This window comes from Aspergillus heteromorphus (genome assembly GCF_003184545.1).
Source record: "Aspergillus heteromorphus CBS 117.55 chromosome Unknown BO70scaffold_7, whole genome shotgun sequence".
Taxonomy (NCBI): domain Eukaryota; kingdom Fungi; phylum Ascomycota; class Eurotiomycetes; order Eurotiales; family Aspergillaceae; genus Aspergillus; species Aspergillus heteromorphus.
In genome coordinates, this window is record NW_020290412.1 from 628515 (window position 1) to 645018 (window position 16504).

The window sequence follows — 16504 nt, forward strand, 5'->3', positions numbered from 1 at the left end:
GAACGACGGCAACCGACGGTAACATCGAAAACGGAAACATAGGGCACAAAAATGAGAAAGACCGGTTCTCGGGTGGCAAGGCGCGGTGAAGTCATCCAGTGTGAGGGGGAATAATGCCCAACTGGGCTGATAGGATATGGCTTCATACCGGTGGTGTCTTGAGCCTGTCTGTATACACGGACACGGACACCTGGAGTAACCGCTCAGTAGAATCTTCTCCATAGGAGGGCTAAGACACAGTTGTTTCCCAGTGACTGGGTCTCCGACTGTCCGACATGATTCTTGAGTCCGGTACCAGCAATCAGACGAGGCCATCGGCTCCACTCCAGCGTCGAAAGCATTTTAACTCATCTCGGGCCCAGTCTTTCTAGCTTGATCCTTTACTTCACTGCAGCATCTTCAGGGAATAGAAAGGGTCCGTGGTAGAACATGGTCCACTGTGGTGATATATGGAGCCTTTTCTAGCCTTTTTCGGTGAACCGGATGTCAATTTCCCGTTGGGTTGAATGTCGTATTTATTGCAGCAAGGGCCTCGCCTGCCAGTCGACTGTTGAGAGTGCTTGGTCTTGCTACACATATTTGCTCACCCACCTTCCTCGTCAGAAGTGGCCTGGGGATTAGATCCAGACACACCCGTGGGGGTTTTTCCCGAGCCATATTTCCTACCTCATCAACGAAGTGCAGGTCATACTGAGTATTTCGGCCCCAGGCTGATTCTGGTCGCGGCTGCTTCGAGTGGCGAGAATGACGGCCGGTCGTGATGAAGAAAAGTCCTCTGGTTGGTAGCGGATACAACGAGTAGGTATACCATAGTGCTAACGCTGACAGCTCCTCCGAGCGAGACGCCCGATGTGATTATTGTGGACTGGGACGGACCCGAGGACTCCAAGAACCCATACAACTGGTCGAGCCGCAAGAAATGGCTCAACATAATGTTAGCCCTCGTGACGACCTACACGGCTCAAATGAACGGCACAATGATCACCGTTGCGCACGATGCCATAAATAGTGAATTCCACGTCAGCGATTCCAGCTTCCCAAATTCATACTGGCCTGTTGCTTCCTGGACGATGGGTGGCGTCGTCTTTTCCCTCCTTATCCTCCCCATCATGGAGGACTTTGGGATCCGGCGCACATTTTTAATCACCCATTTTTGTTTAATCATCTTCATCATTCCCCAGGCGCTGGCACGGAATTTTGCCACGCTGGTTGTTGTCCGTTTTTTCGCCGGCGGCTGCGTCGCGGTACTCGGCAATGGTTCGGCCAGCATCATCGGCAACATGTTTGAGACGGAAATGGCACGAACGAAGCCAGTCGCTATATGGATTGTTGCATATCTTGGTGGGAGTAGTTCCGGTCCAGTGGTCGGTGCATCGATCTTCCAATTCCTTTCTTGGCGATGGATATCCTACTTGCAGTTGATCTGGTGCGGAGTGCTGTGTGTGATGAATGTCTTGCTTTTGAAGGAAACCAGAGGAACTGTCATCCTACAGCGCCGCGCAAGAAGCCTGCGGGCCATGGGGAAGAATGCATACACGCGACATGAACTTCAGGCGGAGCCTATAAGTCAGGTGTTACTCACCAGTCTCCGACGGCCTCTCAAGATGCTCTGCACCGAGTACGTTGTCTTCTTTGCCACGCTATGGTCGGCCTTCACCGTTGGAACGCTGTACCTTTTCACACAATCCGTCGAACAAGTTTTTGTGGAGCTCTACGACTGGACCCCGGTACAAGCAGGGTATGTCCAGGCAGCCATTGTGATTGGAGAGGTTTGCGCATGGTTATTCTCTTCATTCTCTGCGCGCCTGTACTTCAATTCCGCGAAGCGGAACACAGAGATCCCCGGGGTGCCCATTCCCGAGGCCCGGCTCTATCTGTCCATCGGGGGAGGTATATTTGGATTTGCAGGCGGCATGTTCGTGTATGGATGGACGTCGTACCCCTCATTACCGTGGATTGCTCCAGCCGTGGGGCTTTGGATGGTCGGTCTTGGTAGCATTGTGGTTGTCAGTGGGATCGCAGACTACGCTGTTGACGCGTACTCCAAGTACGCTGGCAGCGCGATGGCCTGTTTCGTGGTGGGTGAAAACACCGTCTCCGCTTTTCTTCCCCTTGCCACCAGCAGTATGTACAGAACACTCGGGTTTCAGTGGGCTAGTACGCTGTTGGCATGTATCAGTCTATTGTTGACATTGGCACCTTTGTCATTCATTGTCTGGGGAAGGCAGATCAGACAGAACAGTCCATTCATGGCCGAGGCTATGCTTACCAAACAAGCGGAGATCATGCATGAGATTAGCTCCGGATCACCGAGGGAGATTCGAGAAAGGAACCCTGACACGGATAACAACATGACACACGTTGTATGACTGGTGTGCTGATGGCCTGGAGCTGACAGTTATGTATCTAGATCAAAAATATGTAACAATAATACAAGCACGGATATGTCGTGATATATACCATTTTTATAAAACCTCAGCTGATACGATAGCCCTTCAAAGCGTGCTATAGCCTTGTGACATATTATACGGAGGGATGGGGGTCCAGAGAAGGTGTGAGACATTATGTGGGATAATCGGGCTGGATCCGTGATGATCTTATTCTTACAGCCGCCTGCTATCTATTTCAACCCTACTTCCGTACAAATAGATACTGTACCCAACCAGCATGGGCACACTGAAGATTTATTTTTAGCCGCTGTGCTTTTCCGTCGTAGTCCGATTATGGTAGCGGCTAGCTCAGTATGTTTATCTCGTGCACCTGCCCGCTTGCCTCTATTAATGGTATGGTATGATAGGGGGAGGCAGCAGGCTGTACCTTCTCTTGCAGCTCTATCGTGGGACCCCGCAGCCTGTGGTTGCCATATCCGGCTGTTGTATTAATGTTGCCTGGTGCTCGGGGCTCCTCTCCTACTACTAGTATACCTGGTTCTGTGTGACACATTGTGCATGCATCGTACCCGAGAATCCCAGATTTGCTAGTAGAAAGCCCGCCCCATCATGCGGCTATTCGGGGTTCCTTTACCTGAGGGACTTGGTCCCATAGCACTCCTGAGCAGAAAAGGATGAATCTACAGTACCAGACCTCCGGAGACTTGGTAGAGACTGTGCGGTAGATGCCATTGTGGTAAAGCGCATGGCATCAAGACAGTGTCACTCTCTAATATGGGATAGAATGAATGACCCCAATAGCGACAGAATGAATAATACGATAGTAGGAATAAGCAAAGAGAGCAGCTTGGGGCAGTGAGGTATTGATATTTAGCATCTGTCAAGTTTAACAATTCAAGTACTTAGCACGGAGTACTCCGTACTAAGGCCAAGAAGCAGCCACCCCAACAATCTGATTCTCGACCGGTTACGGAGTACAATTTATGGATCTGAGGGGGATCGGCTGTTCCTCCTCCATGATGGGGTGTCTTTCGAAAGACTTTACAGACAGCAGGCTGCTTTACTCCGGTCAGTACTTATGTAAAGTGTGATCGTCGTTGATCGCCCGTCGGCCGTGCTTGCCGCTCGGCCACTATCTACTTAAGCGTCAGGTACGAATTCACAAAGAAGGGGCTGTCAGACTACGGAGTACTCCGTAGACCATGGCTTTTTCTTTGTTGGATTTATGTATCACTTGCCGCTTTATGACTGACTGGTTGCATTTTTGGTGCCTTGGTTCGGGCAGCTGGAGGAAGCGTACCACTCCAAGAGGGGGGGACTTGTATGTATTCCCTTATGTATCAAATAGCGCTGATAGATCAGTGGAAGATACTTCGTACATACATATCTACATAGTGCTCCCGAACCCCACGACCACCCAGTGTTCCCCCGGAGATATCCTTCCGAGTTATAAATAGCCGCAGGGCCCCAGCCTCCATCTGCGCCTCGCTGCATGCACGAAGGCGTGAGCCCCGCGTCCAATCATCCCTGAAAGCCTGTTGCACCTGCATCTCAGCTCCTCTAGGAGGCTTTTATTGGTGTCCCAGTCAGATGCCGTTTCCACGAAGAGGACAGGCTCATCCGCGACCTCAAGGCTTGTGTCCGACTCTGTGGGATCTGTACACATCCTGGCGGTAAAAGCCCCAAGTGATCTGCATGTCTTGAACCAGCTAGTTACTATTCTGTGATACCGTCAACTGAATGTACGACGATCACCTCAAAGAAACTGGAACATAAAAGCCGCCGCACCACCCGCTCCACTCCATTGAAACCAACACCAACAACAACACAACTATTACTACCACCACTACAATCCATCTTTTCCAACCACATCTCTTTCCACATCACTCTACTTTCCTCTAAATATCCCATCTCATCCCAGTGCCCCATTGATTGACTCAAATAAACGATAACAATGAAGCTCACCACCACCATCACCACCCTCCTGCTCGCTGCCGCCACCACCACACTGGCCCTGCCCACGGCCCAGCCCAACGCTTACGCCCGAGCCCTCAAGCCGTTTCAGATCACCGGCCTCACAGCCAAAATTCTATCCGATATTGACTACGCCTCCTTAACCCTCAACCTGGTCGACCAGAACGCCAACAACACGGCGACCTCCTGTACATGGTGGTGGTAAGTTTCTCCCATCCTACCCACCTAGTCCCCAACCACTGTTGCTGATTTAATGAAAACCAGGCACACGGATAAAGAGGTGCTCACCACCAACGTCTGGAAGTGCGAGAATACCAACTACGGCCTCCAGTTTCCAGACGGTATGAAGTCGAACATCGACGATTTTACCCTGCGTGTGGAGACCACATCCAGCGCCACGGTGCAGGAGGCTGGAGAGGTGAAGCTCGACGCGTCAGCAAGCGGTTCAAACTGGGTCTGTCAGCAGAACCCGACAGAAAATGTGAAGGAGCAGTGCACGTACAATGGGGAGTTGGATATCCCTGTTTAAAGGGCTTCATCCGGTTGGGTTGGTTCGGTTCTCTCTCGGCAACTTTCCTAGTTCTGCAGAAGCTCGACCTCGTTGGGGCGATGACACATTCCTTTTATTATTCAACTTAGTAGTGATACAGAAAGCAACTACAGAGTAGCTTATAACTCTGTTTCCTGATTCCTATTATTTTCCCAGCCAGGTCCATACCTACCCTTGCAATCCCCAGGTCCAATCCTGAATATAATCAATCCGGATCAATACCAAGTTTATACACCCTCTGCTTGGCCAGTAGCTGCATGTTGAGGAACTTCTCTCGCATCTCCGACACCATGTTTGTTCCCTAGTGATTTGGCATGGTCGGTCGCAATACTAGCAAGTCTATACTTGTCTGTCTAGTTGCGAGTAGCCAGTTTAAATAGTGTGTTAATACTACGCTTCTCCTTATAGTCTTGGGCATGAAGGACCTCCTATCCCGGTCACTTATACGTCAAGTGATGTATAAGTGGAAATTGAACACGATAGGTATATTATTTGTTAAGATAGATGTTAATTATCGATCGGGTATACCGTGAGGGTGATGAATCTTAGAAATAAAATCGGACAAGACTACTACATTTACAAGTCATACTTTCAGCTGAAAACAGTCGCGGCAAGGGCTTAATCCTAAAGCTGTTCCACCTCCACTCAGGCAAGCAAGTTCTTGGCAATTCTCACAACCACAAAAAGGGGCTGGCTTCCATGAAGACCCTGAGATAGAATAGATCAAGCACTCAATATATCAATTCCATGACATGACATGGCAATGTGATGGAACGGATTGAATAATGATGGAAATTCAGTGCATCTGGGGAAATAAGAGAAGGATCCGGGGGTGGATGCGGTGGTACAATTTAGAATAACTGTTATACATACTATAGGTACGGAGTGTCGGTTGAACCAGAGGGGACGTCAGTCGAGCGCAACCCTATCTACATATGTTATACTCCGTATAAACTTCCTACTTCCTAAATAGTATGATGGGTGTGTGCGTGTGTGGCAATCCCGGTGTGCCTGTACGGATTATCGCCTCCCTATATTAATAGTTATGATTACCCCGCCATTATTACGCTGCGGTCGACCTTATATATCTATAGAGACTCAAAGATCTGGGTTCACGAACCAACAGCGCCGGGAATATTGCATCTCTTTCTTGAGAGCCTGCCGGGTAGATAGACCGTAGCCAAAAAAAAAAAAAAAATCATCACCACAGTTACTAGAACCGAGAAGCAATAATAATACTTACTCCGTACCCTATGTTACTTTTCAGGCTGTCCCCATATTCGGGCCACTCCTCCGTGACTACCTCGGTTCCAAACTTCCAAGGGCAATCAATGACTGGGGAAAACGCTTGGCCGGCGATGTATCTCCACAGTCGCCCAGAGTTCCAATCCCCCGTATTATTACCATATTCCTGGCGTAGTTGGAACTTGGAAGGTCCAGATTGTAAGCTAAGTGTGTGTCACCAGCGGGGGAAAAGCGTTCTTCCCACCCTCGCCGTCGCCCCTGAACGACAATGCGACCGCCGACCGATCTCAGCAGCCTGGGAAGGTTGGGGTTGAGGGACCGACAAAGGCACGGGCATTGCCGCTAGATAGATGGACCTATCTACCACCTAGGTTCATTATCGGAAATTTCAACATGCTCTGGGCTCTGGACTCCGGGAGTCTAGTAGAGTCTAGAGGGGGTGAACGGCGGTTACGGGGGGGGGGATGAGCGGGGGCCAGTGGCAGAAAAAGAACGAAGAGCCGGCGGGGTAAAAAAGGGCCGCCCGCCCCCTCCCCAAACATTTCTCCGCCGCGCTCCCTGGCCGGTCGGAGGCGCCTGAAAGTTAAAGCACCCACTATGTTAAATTATTCCCATATAGTAGTACCATCATCCTACCTACCTTCCATCTCCCTTCAACTCTCTGGATTCAATTGTCCCAGTTTCACCCCATCACATCAAAACCACAACCACAACCACCACCAACAATGACCTCCTCACAGCCCGAAGAACCCATCGTCATCCCCGCCGACCGCGATGGCGTCGCCTACCTTTACGGCCACCCCCTGCTCAACTCGCTCTCCCCTCCCCTCCACGCCGCCATCTACAACAGACTTGGCCTGAACTGGATCCAACTCCCCCTCTCCAGTGTCTGCGGCACTTCCGCCACCTACCCTCCTCCCTATACCCGCTCTCCGCCCATCGACACTTTCCTCGCCTCCATCCGGGCCAATCCCAAGTTCGTCGGCTCCTCCGTCACCATGCCCTGGAAGGTGAGCATCATGCCGCACCTGGACGACCTTACCGAAGACGCCCGCCAGGCCGGCGCCTGCAACACGATCTTCATCCGCGAGGACGCCGCCGGCCAGCGCTCCTACGTCGGCACCAACACAGACTGCATCGGCATCCGCGAGGCGTTGGTGCAGAACTCTCCCAACCCCGCCGATTTCCGTGGCAAACCCGCGCTCGTGGTCGGTGGCGGCGGCACCGCTCGTTCCGCCATCTACGTTATGCGCAAGTGGCTCGGCTCCAGCAAGATCTACATCGTGAACCGGGACGCGGCGGAGGTTCAGGCGATTCTCGATGAGGATAACCAGCGCAACCCTAGTGCGGACAAGGCGCCCTTGATCGCCGTCACGGATCCTGTCGTCGCGCAAACCCTCGAGGCCCCCGCTGCCATTGTCTCGGGCATCCCGAACTATCCACCCAAGACAGAGGAGGAGATCCGCTCGCGCCAGGCGCTGCAGAGCTTATTGGGTAGTGCGGATGACCAGAAGCCCAAGGGCGTTATCCTGGAGATGTGCTACCACCCCGTTATCTGGACGGAAATTGCCGAGTTGGCTTCCGCTGCCGGGTGGAAGGTTATCGTTGGCTCCGAGGCGCTTATCTGGCAGGGTCTGGAGCAGGCTCGTTTATGGACTGGAACGGATGTGGTTGCCGTGCCTGGGTTGGTCGACATGGTCAAGGAAGTCGCGGCGAAGAATATTGCGGAGCGGGAGCACCCCTCCTCCAAGTCTAGTCTATAAGACTAACTTATCGTTCCTCTTCCCCTTCCCCCCTCCCCCCCTCTTTCCTCCCGTAAAACATTTCATGATTCTTGTATAGACTCTAGCATACCCGGAGCATTGCTTGTTTGTGCTATAAGATGGATGGCCTGTGGCTACCAAAAAAAAAACAATGAGAAATCGACGTATATATATATATTCCTTACCTGTATGCATGCGTGGTCTAGCTATTGTATATAGCGTGATCTCTAGTCTAGATATGTATCTATGTTCATGCGCCTGGTCGTGCATATTCCAACTGTCGTACCCGCTTCCACACCTCACGCACCGTGCGCTCTTGCGTTTGACGGCCGCTTTCGGTCGCCGACGGCCCAGCCGGTCTACCGGAGGTTAGTAAACCATGAGTAGTGTGAAGGGCGTGCCGAAAGAGTGAGCTTACCTGATCGCCAGGTACAATCGACTGCCCAGTCGAACATCTTGGATGGGAGCTGTGTCCGGATCCTCTGGAGGATTGGCCGTCGTGACAAGGCCGCCTGCTTCTAGAAGGATGGCAATGCCCGCAGCAACATCCCTTCAGGTATATTTTTAGCCAATGCGTTTACCCAGGAACACAGACACTTATAATCAAGAAAAAGAAAAAGGAAAAAGGAAAAAAGAAAAGGAAGAGGGACGTACCACTCCCAGCATCCCCCCTCCCACCAAATATCAAACGACCCCATGGCCGTATAGGCCAGATCTAAAGTGGCACTCCCCAAGCTCCTCACCCCGTGGACCATCCCTCCCTTTCCTCCACGACTCCCCGTCTCAGCCGCCAGATTCAAGAAACTCTCGATCTTGCGATACATATTTCCGTCGGGGATATCGCGACGATCCTTGCCCCATTCGCAGGACAGGATACACTTCCCGGGGGCGTTGGCGGGCATGGGCGGGATGGTGGGGTTGCGGATAAGCGGGAGACGTCGCTTTTCGTTCAGCCAGGCGCCGCGGTTCACACAGGATGAGAATAGTTGGTCTTGGAAGGGGGCATAGATGACTCCAATTACTGGGCGATGGTTGACGATGAAGGCTATGGAGACACAGAACATGGGGAAGATATGCGTGAAGTTGACCGTTCCTACGGATGGAGGATTAGGTCAGTACAGGGGGAGGTGGGGGGGGCGGAGGGTGAAGCGTACCATCCAGGGGATCGATGCACCATGTTGGGTATTCATCGATCAGGTAATCCCGCGATTGGCCTTTGGCATAGGTTTCTTCGCCGATGAATCTGAGGGTGGTTAGCAGGGGGTTGGAAGAGGGGGGGATAATATTGATATGGAACACACTTATGGGTAGGATATCTAGAGTGAATTGCGTTTTTGATAAACGATTCCACATCTGATGATTGTCTCTAAGCTTGTTGTTTACCCGGTTAAAGATTGGTGATTGATACGATACCTTCATCAGTCTGAGTCACAATGTCCACTGCACTATCCTTCTCCTCGAACAGCTGTCCCTCCCCGCCCCCAATACGCTTCTCGACACTCTCCAGTAGAAGCTGGCCTGCCTTGCGACCGAGATCAACTGCAAACGTGTATATACTGTCCAGCTGCTCCTGGCTCAGCTCGTGGGTGGCCATGGCGGGGATGCGTTGCGGGGTAGAGCGGTGCCTTAAGGCAGGGAGGGTATGGGGTAAGTATAAGGTCTATGAGTATGTATGAGGTGTAGGTCTGGCTCTGCGAGCCTGCGATGATGAATTCAGAAGGGGAACCGGGAATTGATGGCTAGATAGCAAAAAAGCAGGTAGACGGTCCCAAGTGCAATGGATGAAGGTTGGAACTTGGGAGAGGCGCGCAATGCTGAGCCGCAGATAGCCGACTTATCAGTGGGGCGGCCACCACGTGAGGGGCCGATCCAGATAGTGAGTCCAATTTGGCACGTTAGGACGGCTAAAAGGGGATGGACGAGAATGCCTCCAGATGACACCGGGCAGATCAATCACGTAGATTATTAGCATCTACTACCACTAGATGCTCCCTCATATACCCCTTCTTATAACTGCTCCTCGACCAGCAGCCCCTTCACCTCGACTCCATCCGACTTCACCAATCCAACCCCGGCCTCCCTCAGCTCCCTCTTTGCCTCCTCCCACCCCTCCCCGGCATCAACACACCTTGTCGCATCCTCCACCAGAAAGCTTCTAAACCCAGCCCTCGCCGCATCCACCGCCGTAGACTTAACGCAATAATCCCCCGCCACACCCACGCAAAACACATCTGTGATGCCATGTTCCCTCAACACCCCCCTCAGGTCCACATCCACTGAGCTGCGATTCACCTCCTTATCCAGATTCCCGAACGCGTCCGCAAACGCCGAGTACATCTCAACCCGCGCGTCCATGCCCTTGTGCACGTAGAGGTCGAATTTCGAGGCGTCGATTTCGGGGATCAGGTCTGCGCCGGTTGTGCCGGCCACACAGTGGATGGGCCAAAGGCGTTGGGGTTTGGTTTCGGTGTGTTTCCCGGGCGCGGGGTTGGTCATTGTGACGAAGCTGGAGAATGGAAGGTTGTCGGGGGCCGGATGGTTCGAGGCGAAGGAGATGTGGTTTGCTGGGTGGTTGTCTTTGGAGGCGACCCGGAGGGTGAAGCCTGGGTGGGAGAGGAGGGTATTAATGGTCGGGGCGAGGGTGCGGGCTTCGTGTACGGCGAGAGAGCCGTTCTAGGTTGAGGCGTTAGTGGGTTTGGAGAATGGGAAGGGGGTGTGGAGTGGAGATGGGATGGCGTACTGGAGGGCAAAAGTCCTCTTGCATGTCGACGACTATCAGGGCAGCTTTCATCTTGGACGGTATTAGGTTGATGGGCAAGCGCTAGGTTTGCAGTTGTGGTCAAACTATGTCCGGTCAGCTGGGAGAGTCTATAAAGGACGGTTGAAGAAGGCGCGAGCGAACTAGTATTACCCTTTATTCGTCATACGTTGCCCGGCTAGCAGACCCCGCTCGAGGACAGTGGCCGTAATACATCGTGCGTAGACAGCGTCGATCAGAGCCGCATGGATATCATCTTCAGGACCTCAGGAGTCAGTACGGAGTACTACCAAGAAGCAACTGCGTCTGGACGACACCCCATGGCCGATAGAGACAAACCAACACCCGATGTGACGCCCAGACATGCTCCAAATCGGGCATAGCTTTCTTTTTTCCCGCTGAGTCAGCGCCAAAGCGGTGGAGCCAAACTGCCGGCCTTGTTATGACATGACCTCAGAGTGCCCAACGTCAAGATCCCTCACACAGGCGCAGCGGAACTGCTACTCGACCCCTTACTTACCTCAAGAAGACCATCTATTCAACCAAAGAATAACATGTGTATCGCACTCCTATCAACCGCTCACCCATCCTATTCTTTGATCATCATCGACAACAGGGATGTACGCGATCAGATCCAGAGCACATGACTGAATCTGTGCAGAACTAATGGCGTCCAGGAATACCTCCGCCGGCCAACATCGCCCGCGGAATGGTGGCCGGAACCGGCGTCTAACGTTATAGGGGGTCGGGATCTGGCACGAGCACCACATGGGACATGGATGGGGGTGACCAAGGAGGGGAAGGTAGCTGTTCTGACCAACTACCGTGAAAATACATCCGAGCAGGCTATTGGAGCGAAGAGTCGAGGGGCCATTGTGTGCAGCTGGATTGCGGCGCCGCCGGGCCAGGAGCGGTCAAGGTCAACCCTGGAGTTTGTGCAGGACATGGTTGCGAGTCCCACTGCGCGAAATGTCGGCGGATTCAGTCTATTGTGCGGCTACCTCAACGAGCCCCTGGCTATTGTCTCCAACCGCTCCTCGACAATGGACCAGATTGCCTGGGTGGCCACGGAAGAAGGCCAGACGTTAGGACTGAGCAACACAGTGTTCGACGATCGGTCATGGCCTAAGATCATGGACGGAGAAAGACTAGTGAACGAAGCCATTGCTGCACATGCACAGGCCGGCGAGGATGAAGATAGCCTCATCGCCCGACTCCTTGACGTATTGAGTACCAACACTCTCCCAAAGCTTTCAGAGGATGCCACGGCAGAGGACTACCTCCCGCATTTTCGGAAAAGTATCTTTATCCCGGCGCTGGGGGCCCGAGAGAAGCTACCTGGGAAGGCAACACCTCTGTGCGCCGAGAGCAAGATCGTCGATAGCACCGCTGCTGGACAGCACGACGTGATAGACCAGTCGTTCTTGCATGGGCCGTACGGAACCCAACAGCAGACAGTGCTCCTGGTAAGTGACAGCGGGCGGGTGCGATATTTCGAGCGGACACTGTATGACAACGATGCGAAGGCCATCCCGATCGGTCAAGGCGATCGATCATTCGAGTTCCAAGTTCGCACACGCTCAGAGTGATTCTACACGAACGATGACCTTTGTCTCCGCTGGCTGGCCTGGTGGGTGTGTATGCCCAATATAGCAATGCAAACTCCACATAACACGATCTCCGTGGCCAAGGGAATGTAAATATGCTGCTGTTCAACACAAAGATGTCCAAAATAGCCGCTCAAGCCCGTAATACTGCCGCAACCGGTAGATACTAAATACTAAAATCAATTGATCTGAATCCAGAGCAACCCAAAAATACATAGTCCGGAGTATGAAAGATCTATAGTACAATACTCTTGGCCAACTACTCCCGTACGGACTTGCTCGTTTACTTCTTCGTACACCCGCGCGCGCCCGCTAGTTATCTCTTTCCCATATGCCCGACAAGTCCTCGTCAGATGTACCACGTTAATGAATATAATTTATATTGTCCAACATAATATCGCCCCCCATTCATGGCTTATTGCACATACACACAGACACAGTATTCAGTTGGGTGCGGGCAGCGGCAAAGCAATCTCCCCGCTTCCACCACGGCCGGGGGTTTCTTTAGCCTGTGCACACACCACACAGCATTAACATACATAACATAGTCCATGGATCGATACATGTGAAGAATCTTGTAATAATAGTCATGTCAGAATGCGTTTTTTTAGCTCATGCTGGTCGCGTGTTTCCCCACAAGGTTCATCAAAACTTGCCCCGTTCATCACGTATGAATGAAGTGCTTTTTTGCCCTATCGGGACTTCGACGCCCTCCGTACATTATCAGTATCCAATGACGAACAGATATACTACGGAGTACATCCCTACAAAATAGTATATCTCCAAGTCTGTTTTCTCCATTCGACATACTAGGAAATACGTGTTCCAAATCCACAGCACCTGAGTTAAAGTATAGCTAATCAATAAATACTCCGTATTCTATTCATATTGCTAAAAAAAAACGCCCAAGCTGATACATGTATGCGAGATTGTCGAGAAATGATCCACATGGCTGCAACGGTCCAGAACCGATAAGTCTGCTCCACTTAGTGTGCGATGACCAAGCCAAGAAAGAGATTGACAGAAAAGCACGGCAATTCGATATCCGTCAGTCACATGCAACCCAAAAAAAAACACCCGAGACTAAATCATTCAAGCAAACCAACAGCCAACCTGATAGGACTGACACTGGACCAAACGAAGTAAATCTCCAGTTACACAGATACGCCTGCTCGGAGGATAAATCGACTGCCTGTACGGAGGCATAGCCCATAAATGAAGCACAGGTGTCAAAATAAATCCATGAACCCTCGAACATTAGGTCCTCGGTCATGCTGGAGCCTGTTAGATCGACACTTCTTGCCGTTCTTTCCAATCTTTCTTCTTTATATAAGTCTTTGTGTTTAGCGAGGGGGGGCCGGAGCAGGAGTTATGGTATGGGTGCGGATGTTGGCGGTTTCGTGATCCCGGCAGCCCCAGAACAAGCCGGGTGTTTCGCATTTTGAGGTTATTTGCGGTGGGAGTGTCTGGGTTGCGGTGGTTGTGTAGTCTTTGCAGCCGAACCAGCCGGGCCTTTGGCAGGTCGTGGTGGTGGAGGTTACCGGATGTTCCGTGGTGGTGATTGTAGGTAGGGAGGTGATGTCAGCGGTGGTCGTTAAGTCTTTGCAACCAAACCAGCCGGGGGTCTTGCAAGTTGTTGTTGTTGTTGTCGAGGTGGAAGTGGTAGTTGCTTCAGTAGTGGTGGTCTTGTCTAAACAGCCCCACCATCCCGGAGTCTTACAGGTTTCTGTTCTGGTGCTGGTGATCGAAGTCGAGGTGGACGTGGCTGAGGTGGTGGTAGTGATCTCGGAGCCGTTGCTGCGAAAGTACTTCCATAGCTGACAATCATAGCATTCCTCTTCGGGGGCACAAGGAGGAACATCGTCGTAGCCAGCGAGAACATCCGAGAGGATGAAGTTAATACGGTGTTTATTCATTCCAACACGCCAGCCCTTGTCTTCGACGGTGTCATAGACACACATCTGACCGGTGTGGCATGCGGATTCCATGGCATAGCCACCCCAAGTGCAAACCGAGCTGACACCATTGCAAGTTCCCATGTAAACAGGGTCCGCCGTGTGTCCGAAATGGTAGGCCCCGGTATACTGGCGTGCCTGGGGGAACCGTGGGTCATACCCCGGGGGGCTTGGAAGTCCTAAGCGAGCTGCTGGAAGTGCCTCTGGAACGGCTTCGAAGGTGACAACTGGTAATCCGAAGGTCAGTCCAAGTAGACTGGCCATTGCACCGCCCAGAGAGTGGCCTGCTAGCCAAACATTGGCATCTGGGTACAGCTCGGTAATGTTTGAATATAGATCAAGCGAGGCGCGATAGTACCGGTTTTCATCTTGCATTGCCTCGGTGATACACGTTAAATTTGCAGTATATAAGGTGGTCTGGCAGTCGCACACTTGGCGCCAGAGGTAGGAGCCTCCCTGGCCGCAGCAACAGCTGAAGAAAAGGTTATCATTAACCTTATCATTTGTGGTAGTGCCCTCGCCGTCAAATAAAGCGGGAGACGTTCCTTTTAGGGATATAACAATCGTGCTGTTGGTTTGGTCGGCGTAAACATGACCTCGGAGCCCGTCGGTTTGCCACCCAAAACTTCCTGAATGGTTGAAGCGGCCATGAACGTCCCGCCAATCGCCCGTACCCGGTTCTTCGATATAGTCATTTGCGGTCATCATTGCTAGAGTGACGACAGTTGTCTTTTCCGTGATATTGGGACCGGCCAGTGTATCTTTGACCCAATCGGAAGGTGACAGGGAAGCCACCGACCCGGACGATCTTGCAGTCATCAAATGCTCCTCGATGACGAAGGGGCGTCGATCCGCAAGCCGTTCGATCGTGAGCGGCTGGGAGGAAGCAAGCAGCGGTGAGCCGAGTATAGCAGCTTCGGATTCGATCCCATCCTCCGAGATCGCCCTAAGGCGAGTGTGTGGTTTGATGTCGAGCCTCTGGTGGAGGCCAGGGTCCTGATCGGTTCCTCGGTGGAAGATGTGGCGAAGAGACTATGGGCCAGGGCGGTAAGCTCGATGGTCATTCAGAAAGCCCGCCGGTCTACTTACGAATTCATGGGTGCGTGAGAGCGAGGGAGAGGGCGGGTCTGCCAGAGGGATCTGGGGGGGGAGGAAGGGCGATGAGCCGAAGTATACAGGCTGATAAGCGGAGGCGATGGCAGGAAGCAAGGTCACCAGCCATGGCAGACGGGAGAGCCCCATGTCCCACAGAAAGCGCTTCTTAGCCCGTCCTCGAGGTCTCTCCATTTTGTCGATACAACGACGAACAAGGATGCAGGGATGATGCTGAAGGGGAGGAACGATGCAGGAGACGCATCAGCGACCCCAACAGCGCGCTCACTTATCGCCCGGGCGGTGAATGACGCACTGCCATTGCCCCAGGTCGCATGACCGCCTCGCACGTGATTGCCGCTCAACGCCGTCGGCGGTCGGCGGTCAGTCAGCCGTCTGTCATCCGGCCTGCTGACACTACCAGGTTTTGTCGAGACAACGCTCGCCACCAGGAAATGTGGATGTATAATGCCGAGGGGTAAGTTGACTAACCACTAAATTATTGAAAACTGTTAGATACATTAAGATGGTCTGCAGAGATATATGTATAGATAACCTAGAGAAATGATACCATTATGTAATTGCTGTATTAGGGTTCTTGGCCAAAGGATAAATTATACATACGGGTTTAGGAATCCGACACGAACGTAGACAGTGAGGATAAAAAAATATAGAAGAGGTCGTGCCCGGGTTCGAACCGGGGTTGCCGGAACTTTTCTTGACTATGCAATCAACTAGAGTGAAGGTTAGAAAGACGTGTGGTGAAAAGAGGAATCATTGGTACATACAATCCGGAGGGATAACCACTACCCCACACAACCAGGCGCTGATCGTCCAACCATGGTATGACTAATGTCTTAGTTATATTCTTCCATATTACCATACCAGCAGGGACGACTGTGTACGGAGTATACCGGATATAATTAACTAGAAGGCATGCTCAGGCAAGCTCGCAGTTTCTGGGTGATGAAAACAAAGAATAACTTCCAAGAGAGAACGGCCCATAGGTACATATATTAGCATCACCATCTGGCCAGCCGTCCTAGATCTCTATACTAAAAAAAACCATGTTCTTCTCCAAGTACACTTTGATACTATAAATCTGCTACTTCCCTTCCTCCAAGAAAGCTCTTGAAGAAAAAGACTATTTATCTACTAGGTAAAGAGCAG

The 16504-nt window shown here is 51.9% G+C and overlaps 7 protein-coding genes and 1 non-coding gene across 8 annotated transcripts; 4 read left to right on the forward strand and 4 right to left on the reverse strand.

Annotated features, from left to right (window-relative positions):
* Positions 1 to 744: 744 nt before the first annotated feature.
* Positions 745 to 2369, forward strand: BO70DRAFT_288462 (putative MFS multidrug transporter; the record flags this gene model as incomplete). The annotated part of the gene is made up of 2 exons (XM_025539281.1): positions 745 to 778; positions 829 to 2369. The coding sequence occupies 2 exons, from the start codon at positions 745 to 747 to the stop codon at positions 2367 to 2369; spliced, it is 1575 nt and encodes a 524-aa protein (XP_025401045.1).
* A 1523-nt stretch (positions 2370 to 3892) lies between these two features.
* BO70DRAFT_360521 (uncharacterized protein) lies at positions 3893 to 5058 on the forward strand. Its single transcript, XM_025542797.1, has 2 exons — positions 3893 to 4565; positions 4629 to 5058. Exons 1-2 carry the CDS (start codon positions 4345 to 4347, stop codon positions 4891 to 4893), a joined length of 486 nt encoding a protein of 161 aa, XP_025401046.1. The 5' UTR covers positions 3893 to 4344; the 3' UTR covers positions 4894 to 5058.
* A 1722-nt stretch (positions 5059 to 6780) lies between these two features.
* BO70DRAFT_360522 (shikimate dehydrogenase family protein) lies at positions 6781 to 8010 on the forward strand. Its single transcript, XM_025542798.1, has one exon. It carries the CDS (start codon positions 6885 to 6887, stop codon positions 7920 to 7922), a length of 1038 nt encoding a protein of 345 aa, XP_025401047.1. The 5' UTR covers positions 6781 to 6884; the 3' UTR covers positions 7923 to 8010.
* Positions 8011 to 8172: 162 nt separating this feature from the next.
* Positions 8173 to 9516, reverse strand: BO70DRAFT_288204 (inositol monophosphatase family protein; the record flags this gene model as incomplete). Its single annotated transcript, XM_025539274.1, has 6 exons — positions 8173 to 8281; positions 8341 to 8472; positions 8577 to 9015; positions 9077 to 9165; positions 9224 to 9275; positions 9336 to 9516. 6 exons carry the CDS (start codon positions 9514 to 9516, stop codon positions 8173 to 8175), a joined length of 1002 nt encoding a protein of 333 aa, XP_025401048.1.
* A 413-nt stretch (positions 9517 to 9929) lies between these two features.
* BO70DRAFT_369887 (nicotinamidase) lies at positions 9930 to 10713 on the reverse strand (the record flags this gene model as incomplete). The annotated part of the gene is made up of 2 exons (XM_025544709.1): positions 9930 to 10595; positions 10663 to 10713. The coding sequence occupies 2 exons, from the start codon at positions 10711 to 10713 to the stop codon at positions 9930 to 9932; spliced, it is 717 nt and encodes a 238-aa protein (XP_025401049.1).
* Positions 10714 to 11161: 448 nt separating this feature from the next.
* Positions 11162 to 12470, forward strand: BO70DRAFT_360524 (NRDE family protein). Its single transcript, XM_025542799.1, has one exon. The coding sequence runs from the start codon at positions 11460 to 11462 to the stop codon at positions 12267 to 12269; it is 810 nt and encodes a 269-aa protein (XP_025401050.1). The 5' UTR covers positions 11162 to 11459; the 3' UTR covers positions 12270 to 12470.
* Positions 12471 to 13562: 1092 nt separating this feature from the next.
* Positions 13563 to 15529, reverse strand: atg15 (triglyceride lipase ATG15; the record flags this gene model as incomplete). The annotated part of the gene is made up of 2 exons (XM_025547570.1): positions 13563 to 15274; positions 15332 to 15529. 2 exons carry the CDS (start codon positions 15527 to 15529, stop codon positions 13631 to 13633), a joined length of 1842 nt encoding a protein of 613 aa, XP_025401051.1. The 3' UTR covers positions 13563 to 13630.
* A 482-nt stretch (positions 15530 to 16011) lies between these two features.
* On the reverse strand, positions 16012 to 16155 carry BO70DRAFT_t112. Its single transcript has one exon. It is a non-coding gene; the product is annotated as a tRNA-Tyr (tRNA).
* Positions 16156 to 16504: the final 349 nt, after the last annotated feature.

Coding starts and splice junctions, on each gene's coding strand:
- BO70DRAFT_360524 (XM_025542799.1), top strand. CDS start 11,460: ATGGGGGTGACCAAGGAGGGGAAGGTAGCTGTTCTGACCAACTACCGT.
- BO70DRAFT_360522 (XM_025542798.1), top strand. CDS start 6,885: ATGACCTCCTCACAGCCCGAAGAACCCATCGTCATCCCCGCCGACCGC.
- BO70DRAFT_360521 (XM_025542797.1), top strand. CDS start 4,345: ATGAAGCTCACCACCACCATCACCACCCTCCTGCTCGCTGCCGCCACC. Junction 4,566..4,628: donor ACCTCCTGTACATGGTGGTG/GTAAGTTTCTCC, acceptor AATGAAAACCAG/GCACACGGATAAAGAGGTGC.